General features: G+C 44.9%; 2 protein-coding genes and 1 long non-coding RNA gene across 10 annotated transcripts in view; 2 read left to right on the top strand and 1 right to left on the bottom strand.

The window, feature by feature from the left end:
* Window positions 1–6,354, top strand: part of Kif3b (kinesin family member 3B) — a 39,971-nt gene extending 33,617 nt beyond the window's left edge. For all 4 annotated transcript variants that reach the window (XM_021639693.2, XM_021639695.2, XM_060383056.1 and 1 more), the window contains 2 exons: window positions 2,531–2,709; window positions 3,027–6,354. In XM_021639693.2, coding sequence (XP_021495368.1) covers window positions 2,531–2,709; window positions 3,027–3,123 — 276 coding nt within the window. In that variant the 3' untranslated portion in view covers window positions 3,124–6,354. The remainder of the gene's footprint in view (window positions 1–2,530; window positions 2,710–3,026) is intronic.
* Window positions 979–20,952, bottom strand: LOC110550078 (uncharacterized). Of its 2 annotated transcripts, none has more exons than XR_002476500.2 (3): window positions 20,813–20,952; window positions 14,938–15,026; window positions 979–2,728 (listed from the first exon to the last, which is right to left on the bottom strand). It is a non-coding gene; the product is annotated as an uncharacterized LOC110550078 (long non-coding RNA). The 2 variants fall into 2 exon arrangements; XR_002476499.2 differs by lacking the exon at window positions 979–2,728 and adding an exon at window positions 6,952–11,636.
* Window positions 20,953–21,083: 131 nt separating this feature from the next.
* The window catches only part of Asxl1 (ASXL transcriptional regulator 1), a 60,579-nt gene continuing 57,730 nt past the window's right edge, over window positions 21,084–23,932 (top strand). For 3 of the 4 annotated variants that reach the window (XM_021639690.2, XM_060383054.1, XM_060383055.1), the window contains exon 1: window positions 21,084–21,307. In XM_021639690.2, coding sequence (XP_021495365.1) covers window positions 21,251–21,307 — 57 coding nt within the window. In that variant the 5' untranslated portion in view covers window positions 21,084–21,250. Of the gene's footprint in view, window positions 21,308–21,501; window positions 21,749–23,932 lie in introns of those variants that run through there. The other variant, XM_060383052.1, reaches the window with a different exon arrangement.

Raw genomic sequence — 23,932 nt, 5'->3', positions numbered from 1 at the left:
CACACACACACACACACACACACACACACACAGAAAGAGAAAGGGAGAAACAGAGAATTTAAGACAGCTAAAATGATCTGTAAATAGCATAGAAAATGAGGGGAAATTGTTCTTTGATAAAGAACATTATATAATCATAAAGGTTCCCATAAGATACTAGCACTTACTTACAATCACGTGTACTGCAAAGCCTAGAAACATGAACCAGACTCAGTGAATTGAGGAGAGAAACAGGTCATATAGTAATTGGCGGTTTCACTACTACAGTTTCAAGTAATTAACAAGGAAATAGATTTGAGCAATGTAAGACAAATCTAACACACATCTGTAAAACACTCCATCCACCAAATAATTCAAAACATGCATTACCTTAAGTACACACTGGATGCTGTGTTTACACCAAAGAATTGAAAATATATGTTTTCTGAGTTAGCTCCAGCCTAGCATCATCTGAGAGGAAAGCTTTGACCGAAGAATTGTCAAATTGGTCTGTGGGGATTTATCATGATTATTAATTGATGCAAGAGGGCCCAGCCCACCGTCATTGGCATTATCCCTAGGTAGGTATTCCTGGGCTGTATAAGAAAGCTAGCCAAGTATGTGCCAGTGAGTGAGCTGACTGGCCAGCAACATTTCTCCATGGTTCCCACTATACTGCCCTGCTGTTAATGTGTTCCCTGGTCAGAGCTAATACTGCATGGAATAGTAAGCAGGCCTGCCTTCAGGTTCTTGCCTCAACTTTTTGCTTTGATAGACTTCCCTCCATGATAAACTATAATCTGAAGTATAATATAAAATCTCCCCTCCCCTGACCTCGAGATTGTTTTTGATCATGGCATTTGTTGCAGCAACAGAAAAGAAACTAGGACACATGTTTACACAAAACCTTGTATATGATGATTGTAATTGTGGCTTTTTGTTCAATATTCAAAAGTCAGAACCAATCAAATGCCCATCAACTGATGAATGACCATGAAATGGGGTATTTATGCAGTAACTTTTATTGGCCATAAAAAAGGGAATGAAGAATTGGTCTAGATTGCAATACAGATGACTAATAAACATAATATTAAGTGAAACATCTGAGTTTGAGGCTAGTCCCATCTCCATGGTGAGTTCCAGAACAGTAGGGCTACACAGAGAAGCCACCAAACAAAAAATTAAGTGAAAATACCAGACATCAATGGCCATATGTGACACATCTTGAATGGACCAACCCATAGACACAGAAAGCAAGCTGGTGCTTGTCATGGGCTGAGTGAAGGAGAGATTTGGGTAAATATGTCAAGATACAAGATTTTTCTTTAGGAGGCGATAAAATATTCTGGAAGTATCTTGTGATAATTGTACAGAATTATGAACATACTAAATACCACATTTTAAGATGGCTAATAGCAAGTAGCATGTTTAAAAGTAAAGCCAGGCAGTGATTTCCCAGGCCTTTAATCCCAGCACTCAGAAGGCAAAGGCAGTTGAGTCTCTTGAAATTAAGGCCAGCCTGGTCTACAGAACGAGTTTCAGGACAGCCAAGGCTACACAAAGAAACACTGGGGGGACCAGAGGGAACTCAACCAAACAAAACCCAAAACATCACTTTCAATCCCATCAGGAAAAAAATCATAAGAGATATTTTCTGGGGCTGTGGAATTGGTTCAGTTGGTATCCATACAACCATGAGGTCTTGAATTCAAATCCCAAGTACTCATATGAAAAGCTGGGAGCTGTAGCATGCACCAGCAGTCCCAGTGTTGAGGTAGGCAGGAGGATTTTCAAGGCCTAAAGCTCAGCTAGTCTAGCTGAATTAGTCAATTCGGGTTCACATAGATAAACCTGTCCCAAAAAATAAGGTGAAGCTTGCCATTGTGGTGCATTCCTTTAACCCCAGCCCCTGGGAGGCACAGGAAGTTGGATCTCTGTGAGTTTGAGGTTAGCCTGGTCTACATAATGAGTCCTAGCTGAGCTAGAAATTTACAGGGAGACCCTGTCTTAAAACAAAACAAAACACAAGAGCTGGAGAGATGGCTCAGTGATTAAGAGCACTGGCTGCTCTTCCAGAGAACCCTGGTTCAATTCTCAGAACCTACATGGTAGCTCATACCTGCCTGTAACTTTGGTTCCAGGGCATTTGAAATACATACATGCAGGCAAAACACCAATGGCACATAAAAAGTGAGCAATAGAAAACATTTGGCTTCCATACACATATGTACAAATACAAATATATATACACACAACTATTCTAGATAGGCTTCTTTTAAACTTTTTTCTATTACATTTATGTGTGTGTGTGTGTGTGTGTGTGTGTGTGTGTGTGTACGCAGATCAGAGGACTTGTGCGAGTCAGTTCTCTTTCTACTATGTGTGCTCCAAGGACTGAACGCAGGTCATCAGGCTTAATAGCAGGCACCTTTAATTGCCAAGCCATCTCACCAGCCCTCCTGGGAGGCTCTTAATATCGAGTAGCTTGCAATTCTGTTTCAGAGGGTGTGTGGCTTCCTTGTACTTGCTGATGTCTGCTGTGCTTCCGCAGGCGGAGAACATCATGCTCTTGGAGTTAGATATGCCCAGCCGGACGACCAGAGACTATGAGGGCCCAGCCATTTCACCCAAGGTCCAGGCTGCACTGGATGCAGCTCTGCAGGATGAAGATGAGATTCAAGTGGATGCATCATCCTTTGAAAGCACGGCAAACAGAAAACCCAAGGGCAGGTGAGTGGCTTCTGGTAACCTGTGTTTGAAAGGACATTTGAGCCAGGTGTAATATTGAATACTTTAATCCCAGCACCCAGGGGGCCATGGTCCCAGCCCTTGTTTATTTTGGCCTGCACTTGCTGAGCACCCAAGCCCCTCCTTTCAGGTCTCACACATCTCCTGGCAGGTGGGTTAGCTAGGCCCAGTGGGTCATGCTAGTCTAGTCTAATGGGTTTATACAGTTCAAAGAATTCTGGTTTTCAGGCTATTGAAGAAAGGCCACCTTCAGATGTGCATGCCACTTGGTAATGTCCACATGCATTTGACTTTTGCAGGCCCAAGAGTGGCAGGAAATCAGGATCTGCCTCGTCCTCCTCAGGAAACCCTGCATCTCAGTTTTACCCGCAGTCTCGGGGGCTGGTTCCCAAGTAATCCAGCACCCCCTCCCAGGGTGGGAACAGCATTGTCTTCTGAGAGAAGAGCGAGCACAATACTGCAGAGATGATGAGCCTAAACCCTGAACCATCCCCCCGAGGAGGAGTGATGGCCTTTTGCAGAATTGCCAACTTAATCTGCCCGAACACGCTGGTCCTGGTCTGGCACTAGCTCCTCTGGGAAGTGCCCTTTAATTAGCATCTCAGAAATGCATGGGTAAGGTAAAGTGCAAAGTTCAAGTGGACAGCAAGAGAATGACCATGACCTTGCTTTCCTTCTTTCTCCCCTCCCCACTCTCCCTCCCTCTCCTTGCCTCTAGCTTTGTCTTCACAACCAAGCTCCCTTCTTGTTAAACAATGTGGAGTCGAGGTCTCCTTAGGACCATGTGTGTGGAGCCTCAGTGTAAAGTGACAATGGAGCTGAGACGTGAAACCCTAGAACTCTAATAGGTGCCTGCTTTTTTGTCAGGTGAAATGAGAGATCTCACGTGGAGCCAAGCCCCAGGATGGCACAATCAGTGGTCCATCTTCCCGGCTCCTCAGCAGGGGTAGATCTGCCTGTGGAACCTGTTGAATGGGGCAATGGCTCCTACTCCAGAAGGACTTGATGTTAGAAGCAATAGAAAAGACATTCCCTTTGTGTCCTGGGAGAGTTTGGGGAAACAGCTTTTTTAAAACCTCAAAACCATGACCATCTTTGTTAAAGACCTAAGTCTATAAACCAGTGCCATGTCCATCTACCACGTCACTTTACTCTTCATTTATCACCGTCCTTCCCCAAGTACACATGCTCTGAGTGGACTCATGTAGACCCACCTGCAGTGTGTGCCTACAGAGTGTGCTTTGAGGTGGGCCTTTGTGTGGGAGAAGGGAAGCTGGCTCTGCCTCTTCTGATGGGACTAGCATTGGGGGAGGCATCCGGAAGGGCACTTCTGAATTCCCCATTGGGTCCATACTATCACGGGAGCAGAAGAATGAGCAGGCATATGTAGAGAAGGAGGAAAGAGAACACAGAAATGGCAGCCAAGGAAGCCTGTCTGCCTGGAGCAGAAACCCACTGACTCCTAGAAGTATGACTCCGTGAGGAGAGCCCTGGGTGCTGACAAGAAGAGGCTGTGAGTGCAGAGGGTCAGACTAGAGTTCACGCTTCCCGTTTACATAGAGTAGTTTGGTTTGTGAGTTTTGGTTCTTCATAGTATGGCACCTCCAGCTTTGTTTATGTTGGACATTAGGTGATAGTTAACTCATTTTCCTCAAGAGAAATGCATGAGTGTGTGGGACTGTGCGCGCACAGCAGCACCTGTGCTCTGGATGTAAGAGAGACTGAAAACCTTCGCAGTTTGAGAAATACGCCAATGTTCAGTCTTTGCCTTTGTCTATGTTAAAGGCCGACAGAATGACTAATCCAAGCTAGCAGCATGCCCCATGTTGTGTCTGAGTCCATGATCCAAGCCTGAGGGGACAGTCTGAGTCCCCAAGTCTGTCACACTGGCGCACCTTGCTGGCATGGTGCCTCAGGAAGATGGCAACTCAGGTGGGCCTTGAGATATGTTTTAACTCAGCTGCTTGTCCTCCAAGTACATTTCTTGATCAGAACCCATGGGAAGATGGGGGTACTAGGTGCAATGCCTTGACATTCTGTAGAATGGAGATCTGTGGTGGTAAGCATTCTTTCTGAGCCCAGAGCCCTACTCAGCAGTTCCTTGGATGTCATGGAACTAGTCCTCATCTTTTCTTGGGCTCAAACCCTGCTTCTTCCTTATGTACTAAGAACTTGCCGTTTTGAATTGGAACCAAATGATGAGATGTATGGTCCAAGATGGCTGTCTGCTGGTGATACTGGTCTCTCTTGCCACATTTCCTCACAGCTAAGCTGAATTCTATAGGCCGAAACATTTGTGCAGCAAAGAGAAGGATTGCAAACTTCAGGTAATGTCATACCTTCATACTAGTCTCTGATGTTGGGGGCGGGTGTTAAGTGACACTTAGCTTAGAACTTTTCCAAGAAGACAAAAAGAAAAAAAAGCCAGCCAGCAGACATGTTATTAAAGCAAGCTTGCCCTATTCTCAGCTGTGTTCCTGAAGTGGTCTGTGGACACCAAGTAGAAGGCTGCCCATGTGGCGATGAAGCTGTCCCTCCCCAGGCAGCCTCTGGTGCTTTCTTCTCAACATGGATCCGATACTGAAGATAGCAAATGGTAAAAATGTCTTGCTGCCCCCAGAATGCTGCTGTTTTGAGTTCTGAATTGAGCCAAGAATATAGAGGACATATCAAGCTCATTAAAGGACCAAAGCTTTATGTTGATAGTTTTCTAGAGTGTTCTGGGATGCTGGAAGAACTTCATGCCTGCAGTAGCTACTGTAGTCTAGAAGCAAGTCTTTTGAAGGATCTAAGAAGCCCATCTGGGAAGAGTTTGAGGTTGCACATACAATCCTCATCGGACATTTTTCCTCTGATCAGTAGAATGTATCTGGCTTCAAATGATAAGTTTCCAGACCCTTACAGTCAGAATCAGAGGCCACCAACCATAGGCATGAAGCACTTTCTTAAGACTGACATACATTGAATTGCTCCCTGTCTGATGCCTGCATGCTGCTTGACTTGCTCCACCTCCACCTCCGTGACCAAGGAGTACGGTACAGCTCGGGCACGGGCCATTGTCTGCTCTTCCTGACTCTTATTAAGTCCTCCCTCACTGAATGTAGACTCTGCCAAGTTTCTGAGAAGTGTCGATTCCCTGCTAACATAGGCTATAAGTTCTGCCTCACTTTTGCCTCTTGAGTTTGAGGGGTACTGTGAACACCTTGGACCATCCAGACGCCATATGTGGACGAAATGGGGCTACTAATGTACTCTAAAAGCCATAATGACACAGCTCAGAGGGAACTAGGTGAGAATAGCATGCCCCCACAGTTACAAGTCTTGGTCTGGTACTTTCGATTGTAGCACCTTCCTCTCTGCCCATCTCTTGAATGAGATGCTTCTGAGGTTATTTATGAAAGGAGTGATGTAGGCAAGCAGGAGCCGGGGGCTTGATGGCTCTTTGGAGTTACTATTGATCTTGACCTTCTCTTTGGCTGTCTTTAGATAAAGGATATGCCAATACTTGGGACTCTTTAAGTTTTACAACTGATATTTATTTGTATTATCTCTTTGTCTAGCGTTGTAAAAGTGATTCTAAATAAGATGTGTAATAAAAATCAATCAGATTTATTGTATCTACAAAAAGGTGTCCTTGTAAATGATTAGTGCCTTTCAAAATGACTTGCCCATAGCTGATATGCTGTGGTTTTCTTTCAACATTTAGACTGTTCCTAGTTAGAGGAGAACATCAACATTGGATTATAATACCGACATTTAAAAACACAGCTAGGAGAGTGACAAAATGAGGACAGGGCTGGAGGCATGCCTACCGTGTGCAAGGCCCTGTCTTTGATCCCCTGCATCACCAAAAGGAGGGAAGGACAGAAGAAAATAAAGACAAAAAAGGTGTGTCATGTTTGTAGCAGTTCCTGACCTGAGGTACTTGGACCTGAGCAAGAGGCATGGACATTTTCAACTTTGTATTTTGTTTTTTAAAGTTCTTTTAAAGGTATTATAACATTATGCAATTTACTTTAAGATATACCTGTGTCTTATCTGTATACCATCAGGAAGCCAAAATATTACAAATGGGCCTTATGTCTTCTGGATTCTCACATTCCAAGGCATGCTAGGTGAACCTCAGCAGGTTGAGCACCTCCTCCAGAGAAATGGAACCAACAAGAGGAACCTCAGATTGTTCCTCATCTGTTGCTATGATAAAATTCAATGGCCAAACACAACTTATAGAAGAAAGAGTTTATTTTGGCTCACAGTTTCAGAGGGTAGGAGTTCATCATGGCAGGGAGGCATGGCAGCAAGCAGCAGAAAGCTCAGAGATCATATCTCAACCACTCGGGAAGCAGAGAGGAAGAACCGGAAGTGGGCAAGCTATATCCTTGTAAAGCCCGCCCCCAGTGATGTAACTTCTTTCAGCAAGCCTCAAAGTTCCACAACCTAAACAGCTGCCAACTGGGGACCAAGTTTTAAATTTATGTGCCTATGGGGGATGGCTCTCATTTAAACCACCAAAACCCCAGTGCTTGGACTCTGAGCTGGGTTTGAATTCTACCACTGACTTGGTTCTCTAGCACTGCAAATATAAGGAATTTAATTTACTTCTCTAGATTTTGGAGCCTCTATCTGTCAGGTGAGTGAGAATACCCTTTCAGAGCCCTTCTGAGGATTAGCAATATAGTGAAAGCAATCAGCATGGTGTGTGCCAGAGCAACGTTCAACAATGTCACTGCTACTACGATAAGGCTGTGTGTTTATGAAGATGTGATGAACAATCTGTATCACAGGAAAACAGGAGTCAGTACTGAGCAAAACAGCTTTACATTTGATATTAGCCAAAAGGCTCAGAAGCCATCTGGAGCAGGCTCTAAAGAAAAGCAGATAGGGCCAGAAAGATGGCTCCATGGTTAAGATCACTGTCTGCTCTTTAAGAAGTCCTGAATTAAATTCCCAGCAACCACATGGTTTACAAACGTATATACTGGGATCTGATGGCCTCTTCTGGCATGCAGGTGTACATGCAGACAGAGAACTCACATATATAAAATAAATCTTACAAAGAAAGGAAAGAAAGAGAAAATCCTGCTAATCATTTAACAATTATCATGTGCCTGCTATGTACCAAGCCATTTAGGTACTGATGTAACAACACTGAGATTGTTCCTGGCACATGGAAAAGGGACAGTGCTTGCACTTTAAAGGGGAAGTGTTAAGCAAAAGCATATAAATATAGGCTCTAATCTGAGTGCTCAAGAAGCAGAAGCAGGTAGATCTCTGTGCTATTAAGGCCAGCCTGGTCTACATAGGAAGTTCCAGGCCAGCTGAGGCTGCTTAGAGACTGTCTCAAAAACAATAAAACCCAAAGTATATAAATACAGAGTTTTCATAAATCCCACGAAGTAGTATGATAATATAAGAATAGTGAGTTAAAGCTGGGCGTGGTGGCGCACACCTGTAATCCCAGCACTCTGGGAGGCAGAGGCAGCTGGATCACTGTGAGTGCAAGGCCAGCCTGGTCTACAAAGCAAGTCCAAGACAGCCAAAGCTACACAGGAAATCCTGACTAAAAAAAAATAAATAAATAAATATAAATAATACTGGGTTAGTAAATAAAGAAATGGCACCGACTGTGAGATCTAGAGTACAGAGTGAGCTGGATAAGGGAAGAAGTTTGTGACAAGCTGGGAAGCACCTGTGAAGGCCTTGTAGGAGAGACTCACGCGCAGTCCTGTACCCTCACTGGAGGGAAGTATGCAGAACTTCTGCAGAAAGGTTATATAGTATTGGGTTCTTAAAATACCAACAAGAAATTCACACATCAGCTGGAGAAGTGGCTCAGCAACTGAGAACACTGGGTTTGATTCCCATCACTCAAATGGCGGCTCAGAACTGTAACTCTAGTTCTGGGGGATCCAATGCCCTCTTTTGGCCTCCATGGCCACTAGGCACACAGACATATATGCAAGCAAAACACCTATTCAGTAAATAAAGTAAATAAAAAATTCCCACAGCACCAATGACTTGAGTGACTTAGGCAAAGTTTTTGTTCATAAAGTATACTCAAACTATGTGTAGTATGCCTTTCCTTCCCACCCCGTTCTACCAGGAAACTAGAAGCCTGCCTCGACTTAATAAGTATTAGTGGAAAACAGTCAGAATCCTTTAACTGGAAACCAACTACTTAAAGAGTGATTTGGATTGTGTTTTATTAAAATATATTAGAACTCTTGAGTTGGACCAGGGACTATCTCAATGATGGTATAGATCCAGGATAGGGGAACCAAGTGGATATTCATGCCAATTTAGTTGTATTTTCTTTTTCCCTTTTTTCTTTTGGTTTTTCGAGGCAGGTTCCTCTGAGTAGCCCTGGCAGTCCTGGAACTCTCTCTGTAGACCAGGCTGGCCTTGAACTCCCAAGTGCTGGGATTAAAGGTGTGTGCCACTACTGCCTAGCTCAGTATAGTTGTATTTTCATCTTTGGTATTATTTTTAAAAAATATTTGAGAAAATCCTAAATCTTGGAAACTGCTTTGAACTTCACACTGAACATTTAATCTTGGGACCTGTGATTTTGGCAGGTCCTCTTGAACTAGAGTTGCCATTTGGTTGAAGTTTACTCTGAGCATGTTGTATCCAAGAATCATGTGGTGGTCACATCTGCCAGTGGAGTTGTCGGTGACATTTGTCGAGGACCTAACTGTAGTTCTTGCAGCTGTTATCATTGCAGCCTTGGTTTGTATCACTGGGTTTGTGGTTAACTGGTCCCCGGGTACTTCAGTTACGCGAGCCAACTGGGGACTTGCTGGCAGAGTGGTCATGTGCAGGGGCAGAGGTCTCTTGCTGCAGCTCTGGGGATTGTGACCCTCTGTACCTGTGTATACCTGTGTGCTAGGGGTCGTGTTGCCCAGGACACAGGGAGAGGAAGTGAGATATATTATGACCCTTCTGAGCAGGGGTGTGTGTGTGTGAAAAGTAAAGGGCTTTGAGTACTTGGTACCTTTGCGGTCTGTCCCTTGCTTCACACTGCCTCCTTAGACCTTTGAGACCAGGTGGCACAGCCTCCATTTGGCTCCTTTCCTGCTGGCAGTTTCATACATGTGCTCTCTGCCTAAAACCATTCTTTCCACCCTACATGGATAAATTCTGGTGGGTTTTTTTTTCTCCAGACCTTTTAAGTGTGGGTATGTAGCCCAGGCTGGCCTTAACTTGAGAGCCACGCCTCGGTTTTTAAGTACTGGGACCTCAGGTGTGTGCAACAATGACTGGCCCTCAGGAACCATGCTTAGTAACTTTCACAGTCGTCTTGGTTTTCTCCCATTTCCTCTTGGCTGGAGGGTCTCTCATAACTTGTGCCCTTCTTTGTCCTTTTCCAATTTTGCATCTGTGTATTTCTTGGCCACATTCCTTGAAGAGACGACCTGAGTGACTTAGGCAAAGTTCGTTTTTGTTCATAAAATATTCTCCATGTTTGTACCCCAGTATGCTCTCCTAATGAGCCTTGAATACCATTATTTCCCTTTGAGGTTACAGAAAGCAATTCTGTTAAGTGTCTGCAGTAAGCCTATCTGCCATTCATGCGTATTTGGGGGGGCTTGGTTGGCAAATTCTCTACCAGGCATTTTCTCTGGCACTGTTCACTTTCCAAGGACTGTCTCAGCTTGACACTATGGTCTTGGAACGGGGCCAAACTACTGTAGAGCAGGGCCTGGGAGGTAAGTCCCTTGCTGGGATTGAGAGCAGGCCATTGGCTTTGAAATGTTCCTTGTCCAGGCAAACAAGATTTCCAGCTGCCATTGATAACTGTCCTGGGCTCCAGCCATGGACCATGCCCTTCCCAAGCTGACGGCTGAGAGTAGTAGCACTGATACAATCTCAGGTTTACATAAAGGGCATTCTTTTTGCTTCTTTAGGTTTTCTTACATAGTCCTGGATGGCCCAGAGCTCATGGTGTAGACCAAGCTGGTCTTGAACTTACTATGTATCCCATGCCAGTTCTGACTGTGATCTTTCTGCCTCACACCACCATGCTTGGCTCTAAAGGGATCACAGAGTGATTGCTGCCTTTGCAAGTTTACCCCAGCAGTAATGAGAGCAGTCAGGGCTTGGAGGCAGGCTCATGTATTCACAGTGAGCAGTGTTCTATGCTCTGGCACACAGGATGAAGCTTCTGCACAGAGTGTGTCACATCGTGGTGAAGCTTGGCAAAGTCAGTTGCAGAACTGTGCTAAGTGGTCAGGAGCTGGAGGGGAGGCCCCAGGGCCCCTCACAGTCAGGCTCATGAGAGCTTGACTGAAGTGCAGGACTGCCAAGTGATGGCTTTACTCTGCCAGATGCAACGTGAAGGTGGCAAATCTGTGTAAAAAGTTGGCGGATAAGACGTAACAACATTCTCATTTACATACTACATAGTATGTATGCTTAAATGTACAATCTATATTTAAACACTGCAATCAGGCCAAATGCTTACAAGATGGAGATGTCAGGCCATGCTGAGGAGCAAAGACTCAATAAAGGTAGTATGGCACTAGATCAGCTGTGCCATTAACAGGGAGTTCTGAAGCCACAGAAGCCTGGGTTCATATTATTACCCTCAATAAGCCATAGCACCCCTCTAGGTAGAACAGATCCTGCAGAGATGCTGAAGGGATTAGGCAGCCATCCTTCAGGCATGAAAGAGGAGGCATATAATACTAAATAGCATATGGTGTGGTAGTGATGCCACATTGGTAAAGTTCCTGTGTACCCAGGTCTGTGTCCAGATACTGATATGCCCAGAGTAGTCTAACTTCCTGATTCTCGGGGATGTCTCATCTCTATAGTATTGAGGGAGTGTCCAGATGTGGTCCTCTGCACCAGTGTATCAAAATAGTGTACATATGTGAGGCTCTGGCCTCATATATCCTGGGCTCCACCTGGAACACCCAAAACAAAACAAACACATGTTATGTTCACAGTACATTATTGCTTTCTGTAATAAGCTAATGTAAACTTACTTTGTTTTCCTTCCCACCACTGTAAACTTATTTTTAATAGACACCTTACAACACCTGATTGCCAGAATTTAACAGGCTTGCTGGTCACTGAAAGGGTTACCAGTTTTTAAACTATTTTATGCAATGCTGTATTAGCAACCTCAGGCACAGACTACTATTTATTTATATTCCCTGGGGTTAATCCTAAGCATACATCACAGGATATCTGTTAGCTGTATCTATCTTCCAATCCCATTCTCCCCAAACAAGCATCATTCTGTTACAGATTGTCAAACTGCCTCCCAAAACAACTACATAAGCTTTGGCACCCAGCAGTAATTTATGGTCATCTTCATATATCCTTGATAAAAACTGAATTCTGCCAATACTTCTAACCCTTGTCGTCTGACCCATCACCATTTGAGCTATTTCTATTAAACTTTAAGAATTACTAAGGCAAAAAATGTGGGTGGTGGCAGCACATGCCTTCAGTCTCAGCAGTGGGGAAGCCGAGGTAGGTAGATCCTTATGAGTTCGAGGCCAGCCGGTCTCCAGGGTGAGTTTCAGGACAGCCATGGCTATAGAAAAATGCCCTGTCTTGAAAAAAAAAAAGTTTATTTCTATGCTTATATGTGTATCTCGGGGGATAGGGGGGCATGTGTGTAGGTGCCCATTGAGGCCAGAGAGGACTTTGGATCCCCTGGAGCTGGAGTTCCATGTAGTTGTGAGCTGCCGCAAGTAGGTGCTGAGAACACAATGGGTCCCTACAAGAACAAGAACAGCGAGCACTCTTAAACCATCTTCAGCTCCTCCTCCAGTTTAGCATGTCACTCTCATTGTGCACTACATTACTTCCACACCAGCCACTTATCTGTTCAATAGTTCTGTCTGCCCTTGCTGAAACTGCTCCGTTGTAGCTACCTAATATAGTTTAGTATCTGGCTGAAAGAAGCAAATCGTTAATCTTGACGCTTTTCTTGGCAGTAGAGCAGAATGGCTGAGCTTATGGAGCTTATGCTCGACCTCTGGGCCCTTGAGCTGGTTTGTTTTCTTAATCTTCGTGTTAGTAATGATGGCCCTTAAATCTTATGATAGTTTTCTTGGTAGAGTTTCTTAGATGGCACCTGGTTAGGTCATTTTGGAATAAAAGTGATGCATCTATTTTCCCAGTTGAACTTTTTTAGGATCATTTTGAGAGTAAAACCACTTGGGGTCTTCGCTGGACTGCATTTATGTGGCAGGCAAGTTTTGGGAGTTAGAGGAGTTTTCATTTGAAGGCAAGTGCCAATCTCCACTGACTCAAGGTTTTATCTTTTTTTTTTTTTTTTCCAGTGGGGTCTCACATAGCCCAGGCTGGTTTCCAACTTTCTATATAGCTAAGGATGATCTTGAATTTCTGTTTATTAATTTACTTTCTGACCATAAACTTCTGATCATCGTTCATCACTCTCATGAATACAGGAATTACACACTTGTGCCACCACATCCAGTTTCTTCATTGCTGGTGATCAAACCCAGGACTTTATTTTCACTAGGCAACTATCAAGTGAACCACATCCTGGGATAGCTCATGTCCCCATTATTTTCTAAAGGAATTATTAGTACTATAAGGGAGTTATTAATATTAGTATTATGAAAAGGTGATTGCTTTTTATTTGGGGTTGGGGAGTCTTACTAAAATGCCTAGGCTGGCCTTGAACTTGAGATTCTCCTGCCATTGCATCCTAAGTATCTGGGGTTATAGGAATGTACCACTTCTGGTTTGGAAATTAATTTTCAGATGTTTATTTTGCCCCCAACGTAATGTAACTGTTAAGTTAGGAGATAATTCCTCTCTCACCCATACTGGCCACGAGAAGTCTCAACTCCAGCAGCAGGGCAGATTTCTATAAACAAAGTGCTACATGAGCTTGCAATCACTTTTCCTATGTCCATGCACTGCAAGGATTGTGTCCACATGTGCTGCAGGTCCCCAGGGTTCAGCACTCTGCTCCCATCCCAGGAGAAGGTTATCAGTGGTTCATGTTGTACTCCTGCTGTTTTGTGGGATGGGGCAGCCCTTGCTAGGAGGGGGAGAACAAGGCAATGACTAAGTCAGTTTCTGGCTTCATCAGGCTGACAAGTCTCATTTGCAGCAGACAATGAAATCATCAATGTTAAGAGTAAATTGGGTTTCCCTAATTATATCTTGAATGGAGGCTTTAGAGAAGGCAAAACACAGTAAAAATTCAGCTAGAAAAATATTCCAGGAGCCATCTTGGATAACTCTACAACGTAATATTGCTTTTTCCTCCACACTGCAGACCAGCGTCAGCACCCAGGGTTGTGTCAATGATCATTCAGCAAAGGCACCTGCTGTGGGCTGGGGAAGAACACCTATCTGAGCTGTAGGTTCCTGGGTGTTACAAGGGATGCTTTCCTCTACTTTTCAGGGCTCAGAGGTAGAACATTTATTTTTAGTTTGGTTCCCAGCACCACACACGCACACTAGCCACAGTGCTTCCACTAGACTGCTGGCCCTGCTCCAACGTTTGCACTTTCACATGTATAAACCACTCCATTGTGCTCCTGTTCCTAGAATTTCCCAAGTCACTCTCTTGTGAAGCTTGCAAGGCCCAGGATAAAGTATCAGCTCCTCATGAAGGTCATCTGTGTTTGTCACTACTTCCTTTTTGTTGTTCTCTAAAGAAACATTTTTGAGACAGGGTTTCTTGTATCACAGGCATTATGTGCCCAAGAATACCCTGAATTTATCCCCTGCCTCCTCGTCCCAAGTGCTGGCCTTATAGGTCTGTGCTACCACATCTGGCTTTTTGTGATACTTTCAATATGCAGTTAAAGACAGCCTTAAATTCATGGCAATCTTCCTACCAAAGTGCAGGGATTACACAAAGTGCTATTATGTGCAGAGTTACCAGTTTCCATCTCTTAGGAGCCTATTAGACCAGGAGGCCCTTGAGGTAGTGCCCTTATTTATTTTATTTAGTCTTTGTGAGCCCATAGAAATTACAATAAAAATGGGACCACAGAAATGTAGACTATATGATTAAAGTGCAGGGCAGGGCAGTGCAGTGCAGAGCTTTAGCTAAAGCACTCTGGAAGTAGGCAGATATCATTGAGTTTAGGGCCATCCAGGGCTACCTGATGAGATCCTGTTCTAACCAAAACCAAAACCAAAACCAAAACAAAAACAAAAAACAATATGGCAGACAGATGGAAGGAAGGGGTACAGATTACTCACCTGAGAGCAGTGGTTTGGACCTTTCAGCTAACATGGAAGCAGAGCAGGAAGGTGGGCAAACAGTTTAAATCCCGGATCAGGACGGAATCCTGGAACAGAGACAGGTGGGATATGTCTTGTTACAGCACTAGGGAACAAAGCCTGGCCTTTAAAAGGCAAATGCAAATAAATGTTCTGCCTCTGAGAGACACTCCTAGGTCTGGACAGTGCTCCTCTTTCCTTGAACTCCAAGATAAAATAAAGCACCATGCTGTGGCTTGCTACTCTCATCCACAGGAGCTCCAAAGGATCTGGGAACACTCAGTTACGAAATTGTGTGTAAGCCCTTGCCCAGGGGGCAGTCACAGTAACAACAGGGTGTTACTAGGTATCAGCTGGTATGTAACAAATCACCTCAGTACTCTTATGACATTGAAAAAAACCATTATCTCCCAAATGACGTTAACTAAGTATCTCTGATTCTGTAGGCTCAGGAGCTAGCTTATTTGGGTAATTCTGCTCTAGGCTTCACATGAGTTTGCAGTAAGCATTGTTGGTCAAGGCTGAACTCATCTGAAACTTGTCCTGGGTGACTGACTGTAGCTCTAAGGCTCTTGGAGTGTTCTTGTGTACATGGTGGCAGGCTTCCCTGAGTGTGCAACCCCACAGGGCAAAGAGCTGTGATCTATCTAACTATAGGAGCCACAGTAATCACACCTGGAATCCCAGGAGTTGGAGGCTGAAGCAGAGGGATTGCTAAGCCAGCCTGTGCTACTGAGTGGGATTCTATCTTCAAAAAGCAAAACAGCCGGGCATGGTGGCACATGCCCTCAGGACACAGAGGCAGATGAATCTCTGAATTTGAGGCCAGTCTGGTCTTCAGTAAGTTCCAGGACAGCCAGGACTACACAGAGAAACCCTGTCTCAAAAAACAAACAACAGAAAAGGCAAAACAACATAAGCAGCCCCAAACAACAAAATCACTTAAAGTGGCCCCCCATCATTATAGAGGAAAGGGCTTAAATATGATCAAAAGGATCTATGTAATTCTAAACATCTTTTATTCAAGCATTAAGAGAGATTAAAAACTGGAATGAGCCTTTAATGAAGTAATTTCTACCAGAAAACCTTAATCAGTTAGGTAGCTGTCATTTCCCACAATTTTGATAAAAACTGGCTTAAATCTCCCTTCAGGGCCATTCTAAGGGGCCCTACAATGCTAACCAAAGTGGGAAGAGGGATTTATTACTAAAGATGTTCGTCCACTATTGACTGATATTAATGAAAATTTTACTTTTCCAACATAAAGGAGTATACATTCCAGATTTGGAAAATGTAAAGGAAAAATTACCATATTCACTATGATATCACTATTATCAAACTGCCACCTTAATATAAATGTTCTATTTTGGTTTTGAAATGAAAAACTTTTTAAATTAAAATGTAATGTTTTGTATGAAAAAATTACCAGTAAACTTCCTGATCTTACACAACCTAGAGATAACTACTGTAAACATTTTGGTAATGTAATTTTAATTACCCTTCCCAGAGTCATGGGAGACTGAACAGTAGACTTTAGAGATGGTTAATGGCACTTGAATTCAGATTTGACAACTCAGTGACAGTGGGAATGCCAGGAAGTCTCTACTTACCACTCGTATCAATCTGTTTGGGTAAGATCTTGTCTTAGTCCCCATCTGTCTGTCTGTCTCCCTTTCTCCCCCTCCCCCCGCAGCACCCCTATGAGTAAGTTCCAGAAACTGTTTGAGAGCATTCAATAAGGAGTCATTCCTCAGACTTTATACAGCAAAGGAGTTATTGAGATTGGCTTATATACCAATAGTTTGGTCGCCTACTACATGCCAGAGACTATGGCTGGTATTTGGGGACGCAGGAAACAAATCCAAACAGCACCGAATGCAGTCACCAAGCAAAAGTCACACAAGTAAATGCAGTATGTGAAGGGGTGGCAGAGCCCCACCTTAGCTGGCCGCCTGCAAAGCTGAAGCTGGACAACTGTCACCTCATTTATCCTTTAGAGATGGGGTCTCCCTGTGTTATCCAGGCTCTTCTCAAACTTCCGGGTTCAAGCGCTTCTCCTGCCTCAGCCTCCCAAATAAGCAAGTATGCACCACTCTGTCCAGATCACCCTCTGAATTTTTCCTGTACCCTCTTGTACAATGACAGTGTTGTGTTACTGAAGTTTTGTAACTTGTTCAAGGCCACACAGCTGAAGATAGGCTACAGAATTTCAAACTCAGGCCCACTGGAGTCCAGAACCAGTGTTTTTCAACTAAAAAAAAAACAAACAAAACAAACAAACAAACAAAAAACCACACACAAAAAACTTGTATACAATCTTGGTGTTCTGCCTGCATATATGTCTATACAGCATATGAGAGAGCTGTGAGCTACCATTTAGGCTCTAAGAACTGAACCCAGATTCTCTGTAAGAGAACTTAGTGCCCTGCTCCAGCCCAGAACTAGTGCTCATATATCACACGGAGGATCAGGGACTCTCTGTCCTTTTGTGTGTCTCTGGTGTTTGTTGTTTCAGTTATTCTTACTTATGTACTTTGTTCATTAATGTAAAAACAATGACTCATCCCCAAACTGGCAGGGTTGAACAGCAGTTCTGTTTATCTTACTAAGCCCATAGCACCAATGTTAACTTTCAAAGGTGACTTATAATAAAAGTACTGTGATAAAAACGACTTAAAAGCACACTAAAGCAGAGCTTGGATGGGCCTGCTGCTTCTGGTAATAAACGCTTGTGATTATTAACCTGGGAAAAAAGCCCACCACCTCCAAAGTCTCTTGAGGCTTAATAATCAAATTTAACCTTCAAATATTTCTCCTCTCCTTTCTCTTGTAGAGTAAATCTCATTGTGTATTGACTGGGCTTCACACACATTATGTAGCCCAGTTTGGCTCTGAGTTCAAAACCTTCCTGCTTTCACCTCCCAAGTGATGAAATTAGACATGAGCTGCCTCACCCATTTCCAGTTCCCTTATACAGTTCTTTCTTATGCTTAACGATGACACTATCATTAGTTTGATTCTACTAGGGTAGGGATCTTGAAATATCCACATGTGGATTTTTCCCACAGCCTGACTCACTTGTGAGAAGTAGACAGTGTTTGCTGAGACAAGCTAATGGAGTTGCCAGTGTCTGTTAGTCTTTGTTAGCTCTAAGAAGTGAACAAAGAAATTGTAGCTTGAAGCACACATTCAGAAATGCCTCATACTTCTCTGGGCCAGAAATCCAAATACTGAGTGGGTTCCAGTAGTTCACTGCTTCAACCTGAGGCTGAAGTCAAGGTTTGTATTTTCCCTTTGTGGAGACTCTTGTTTCTTAGTTCAGTTCCAATGGGTTGAATGACTAAGGTCCCTAATTCCTTTTTGCTGTTCGCAGTTTTCTTAGTCCAGAGGCTGTTACGGTTCTTTGCTTTCTGCTGCTTCAAAGCCAGCAACACTGAATTGTTTCATGTCTCCAAAACACCTATACTTTCAGGGACCCGTGAAGTACAGTGGCTCACTCACAGAGTCTAGGACAATCTTCCTATGGTCCTAAATTTGACCTGCAAATCTCCCTTTTCCAGTGAACAGAATGGAGTTCTGCCAAGAGTAGTGTTCATGAATGAAGAGTTGGATACTTTTGGGTAGGAACTGCTTTCCACAGTGTCCATACTCTAACCACGAATATTCAGTCAGATCTGGTGGCACAGTAGGGTTGGGGCAGAGTGACTGACTTGTCAAGGCAGCCTTCGTGACTTACTAAGAATCTGTCACAAGCTAAAAAGGGCTTGGAAGGTAGATTAGTGGAAAAACATCCAACACACATACAGTGCTGAGCTCAATTCCCAGCACAGCAACACAAAGCCTGCATTTTAGAGTGGATCATACCTATTCACTCCTCCCAGTGTGTGTGTGTTTTGGAGATATGGAGCACGTTGCAAGATCTGAAGCAAGTTTCATTATCCTCTCAGAGGTGACTGTTTCAGCTGCACACTGAAAAAATATTTATAAACAAAACAACTAAAGGCCAGGGGTAGTGGGGAGTGTATTTTAATCCCTGGCGTATTAATTGCAGACAGAGGAAAGAGAATAGTAGCCTGTCTGAGGCCAACCTGTCTATATTGTAAGATTTTTGTTTCAAAATAAAAAAATAAAGGGTGCTAGGACATAGCCCAGTGATTGTGTGAGGCCCTCATTTCTATCCCCAGCACACAACCACCCCCCAACAAAAATCCTAATATATACCTTTAATCCCAGCATTCAGAAGGCAGTGGATCTCTGTGAGTTCAGGCATAACCTAGTCTACATTGTGAGTTCCAGGACAGCCACAAGTACATAGTGAGATCCTATCTCAAAAAGCAAAACCTAAAATGTCAAAACCAGTAACATTTTAGAAGTTATTCCTTCTCTCCCTGTTATGATAAAATCAGAAGGGGTGGTGGTGGCGTAAAAATGTCTAAATTTCACCTATAGTCTATTCACTATAGACTTTTGCTTACTGGATTTGCGTCTTGGGTAAAAGGACTGCTGAGGTGGAAGGGTTAGACTGCTCGTGATGGCTTTGTCTCAGTACTGGCTGCACATGTTGCTAACACCAGAGAACATAGGGTGTTTCCTCACCCACAGAAACCTTTCAAAGACTGTAAAACCCAGCTCTTTAAAGTTTCAAAAAAGGTCCACTAATCCAGTTCAAGACTGATTGTAGAAATATTTCTGGACCTTGGTCCAACAAATACATAAAACTACTTTATGTTCTGGGTGCTCCAAATCTCATTCCATCTAACACTGCAATCAAGGCTGAGAGGCTCCATTGCTCACTGTCTGTGAGCCTGTAATAACAGCTATCATTCTATGCCAGAAGCCACATTAACATGAACCTAAAAATATCAGGATCCTCCACCTTCTGTCTCAATCTTCTAGATACTTCATGCTAATTTGTACCCCATCAATGTTGCAGGGTACTAATGCTAACATGGATCAAACTGAGGCTCAGTGGGGGGGTTAAGAGGCATCAGGGAGTGACATCAGGACATTACTCTCTCTAGGGCATTCCCTCTAAAAATACACTCAAGTGCATTTTGATTTAAATGGATGGCCCTTAAACCTTTACCTACCACCAGATCACCAAATTCACCTGGCAGCAATTCGGCTGTGGACTGCAGGTGCACCCTCTAAATACAAAGCGGCATGAAAGTACAAGAGGAAATGGGTAACCGTCTAGGGCAGTCAGCCGTGCAATAACCGTTTTACTGATATGAGTGTTTCTTTGCTTATGACTACGCGCCAGTTGAGTCATTTAGGGGTAGGCCAAAAGGGAAAGTCCTGCTTCTTGTCACCCATCATACGTGCAGATGAAAGCTGTTTATTTAGGGGGGGAGTGCCAAAAGTGGAAGCGGGTAGCGGACTACCAACTCAGGATCTTCACCCTCACTGGACCCGCCCCTAGTACCCAAAAAGCATGGAACGGGTTAACCGCGGCCAGAGGGAGTCCAGCCACCGCCCCTTCCCAGCAACACCTCCCAGAAACCCTCAGGCCTCCGATAGTTCCCGAACCTCGCGAGACCCCGCCCCAACCCTTCCTTACCAACTTCCCGCCCCCCCTTTTTTCTTTTTCTTTTTTTTTTACCGAGCTGGAGCTCAGCGGGGTACGGAAGAGAGTGGGCGGAAAATACGGTCCCGGGGCACGCCGGGAAATGTGGTCCAAGCCCTTCAGGCAGCCATTTTCTTCCGGAGCGGGAGAGGCTAAGGCTCCAGTAAGGACTACAAATCCCAGCCGTCCTTTCGGTTTGTTTTTGTTCAAAAAAAAAAAAAACCCCACACTCCCCCTCCTCACTCTTCTTTCTCACACACACGCGGGCACACACATACACACACATACCCACGGCAGACACGCACGCATCCGAGCGTCGAAGGGGAAGCCGCGTCTCGCCATCCCGGCACGCCACTAGTCCGGTCTCGGTTCCCCTGCAGCGCGGGAAAGCGGAGGCCGGAGCCGTGACCTCTGACCCCGTGGTTATGCGGAGCCGCCGCATTCCTTAGCCATCGCGGGGGTGCTGCCGCCGCCGCTGCCACCGTGGGCGACTGACGCAGCGCGGGCGCGTGGAGCCGCCGCCCCTCCCCCACCGCCGCCCTCGCGCCGGGTCTCGCGCCAGCCGGTCCCGGTGCGCCCGCCCTCCCCGGCCGCGCCCGAGTCCTCGCACGCGCCGCCGCCACGCGCCCCCCGCCGCTGCCGCCTCCGCCCCAGCCCGGCGCCGCCACCGCCCCAGTCCGCCCCGCCCGGAGGTCCCGCGTGGAGCCGCCGCCGCCGCGGAGGAGGATGAAGGACAAACAGAAGAGGAAGAAGGAGCGCACGTGGGCCGAGGCCGCGCGCCTGGTGAGGCGGGCCGCCCGGGGGGCCGCGGCGGGGGGCCTGGGGGGTGGGCTCCCGCGCCGCTCCGGGGCGGGGGAGGGGTGAGGCCCTGCCCATCGCGGCAGGGGGCGGGGCCGCCTGGGTGTCGGGCGCCGGCGGCGGGCCCGGGTGGGCCGGGGCGCCGTTCCTTCGCACCCCCCTGAATTCCTGCGGAGGGGCGAGCTGGCAGGCGGCTCCACCCCTCGGAGCGCCGGGGCTCCAGGCTCCCCTCCCCCACGTTGGCAGCAGCAGGGGGTCCCGGGAAGCGCCGTTTGTTCTTTTGCGGGAGTTAGGTTTCCGGGAAGAGTCGGAAGGGCTTCCCTCTCCGTGGGCAGTGGAGTGGGTCACTGGACACCGCGGGGGTGGCAAGGCACCCCTGCTTTCAAGGACATGGGAAGCATTTAGAGCGTTGGCAATTTAAACCAGGTGTGTGTCGGGAAGCAATTGTTAAGGGCCAGTCTAAACCCTGAGTAGTGCTTCTCAAAGTTGAGTGCCCAGTGGGAGTATATCTGGGGACTTTGTTTAAAGCGGTGTTTCTAGGGCTCATTTAAACACACTGAACCTGCCTTGGAAACAGTACTTTTGCCAGCTGCGTAAGTGATTATTATGCAGGTGGCCCATGGACATTCAAATCACACTGAACCGCCGTGACTGCCATAGAGGTAGGCGCTTTGCAGAGGAACTGGATAATGTCTGTTTGCAAAGAATATCTGTTGAGGCTCCTTTCAGAGGGTTAGCCAAAAAAAAGGAAGGAAGGAAAGAAAAAGTAAATTGATTGTGCTAGCTGCCTGCCCAGAGGATTTCTGATTTTCTGTTTTCCAAGCTTCAGTGGACTTGTGAGAGAGCTTCCTTTTGGACTCAAAAATACAAAGCCAAAAGCCTTGAGGCATGTTCTTATAAAATGTTGCTGATGACAGTCCTAATAGGTTATACTTCTCAGAAATGTCACGTCCTCAGGCGGCCACCGTGCAGGGTTATGGTGCTTAGTACTTGTCTGTTGACGCCCTGTATTTTATGTGTAGGTTTTAATGATGGAGTGAAGCTTAGCTTTCTAATTGTTCCTTTTACTGGAAAGTGACTTCTGCCTCCGAAGTGTTCGAGGCTGATAAGAATCTAGAGTGCACCCTTTCCTAGGAGTCTGAGAAAGCTTGTTATTGATTTACCCGGGCTGTCTGAGCCACCACGGTTTGAATTTCTACTGGTGTTCCCATCCTCTTGTTACCGGGGGAACAGAAACGGAGGTTGTTTGTGTGAAGGTTGTAGTTTGGTTCCTTTTTTGCTTGGCGTGTAGGAATTTGAAACTCCAAGGTGGTCTATTTTTCCTTCTGTGAGTCAATCAAAACTAGAACCTTTGGCTAGTTTTTTATGATCTTGGAACTTGGGATGTCTTCATTGATGCTTCACCTGGAGTCAAATTGAGGTCTGAAGGCGTCTAGGAGAGAGCTGAAATGCAGCGTGTTTTATTATGGAGGTCGAGTCTTGATGTACATTGAAATTCTGAGTTTCTGTGTGCAGGTTAAGGCTCTGGGCACCCAAAGAAACTTTGCTTTCCAGAACCTGCTTGTTAGAGGTAGGTGAAAGCGCCTTCAATCCTGTGTTATGTCCTGACAGTTATAGAAGCTTCTTGTCTCAAAGCTTTTTGGCTCTTATTAGTTGAAAGGCTCTAGCAGTTTGGAATCCACTGTTATTTTAAGCCTCTTTAGATTCTTAAATTTACTGTGGCTTCCATTCTAAGGTTAAGGTTGCTATTTCTATTTTATCATTGGCTCACCTTCAAGCACAGTTATCTAAGTAAGTTATTTCTCTTTTTCTTCTGTGGCTCTTCAGTTAAAAATAGTAATCTGAACAGAAAATTTTTTTTTTGTGGTGTAGTTGTATGTTTGAAAGAGGACGTGTGGGAATGTGGTATGCAATTTTGCACATCTTTTATGTGGTTTGTGTTTTAGAATTTTCTGTGCTTGTGGGGGTGGGAGACTGGAGTCTTCCCATTTAAAAAAAAATTGTGTCACATTGAGTGCTGGCGAGATTATTAGCCTCTACTGCACAGAGGGATACCTGGCAAGCAGTGAGCTACAGTGTCAGGGCAGTTAATTTTGTCACAGGATTATTATCCTTAACTACCTTTGGACAGTTGAATTTAGATTGCTTGTAGTGGTGACTGCATGTGCTTGTCAGGTGGAAGTTTCTAATTGCTCCTGGCCTCACTCAAATTGGTGAGTAAATAATCACCTTCTACACAGCATTTTGGTGTAGGAAAGTGGAGCGAATTCTGGAGAATTCCAGTAGAGTAGCATACTCTGGAGATGGGTTTTTACAGTTGTTTAAGAAATGGACAGTCTTCTCTCAGATGCCTTAGAGTGTGTTGGTGTTTCTATCTGTCTAGAGGAGAGGGTTAAATCTGCCAGCTGGTTAGGAACAAGTTGGGAGAAAATTCTTAAATAGATTCCTCTGGCTTTTGAGAAACACTACATTGCATGCTTTATTTTTGCTCTGATTCTCTCTGGCCATTCTATATCAAACTCTTTTTTTTTTTTTTTTTTGTCCTTTCAAGTAGTAGAGATACTTTTTTCTTTCCTTCAGAAATGTGCCATCTAGAAAGACTGGGCCTAT

The sequence above is a fragment of the Meriones unguiculatus genome, chromosome 4, assembly GCF_030254825.1.
Source record: "Meriones unguiculatus strain TT.TT164.6M chromosome 4, Bangor_MerUng_6.1, whole genome shotgun sequence".
Taxonomy (NCBI): Eukaryota; Metazoa; Chordata; class Mammalia; order Rodentia; family Muridae; genus Meriones; species Meriones unguiculatus.
Note: the sequence above shows the minus strand (reverse complement) of the source record. Positions and strands in the feature narration are given on the sequence as shown.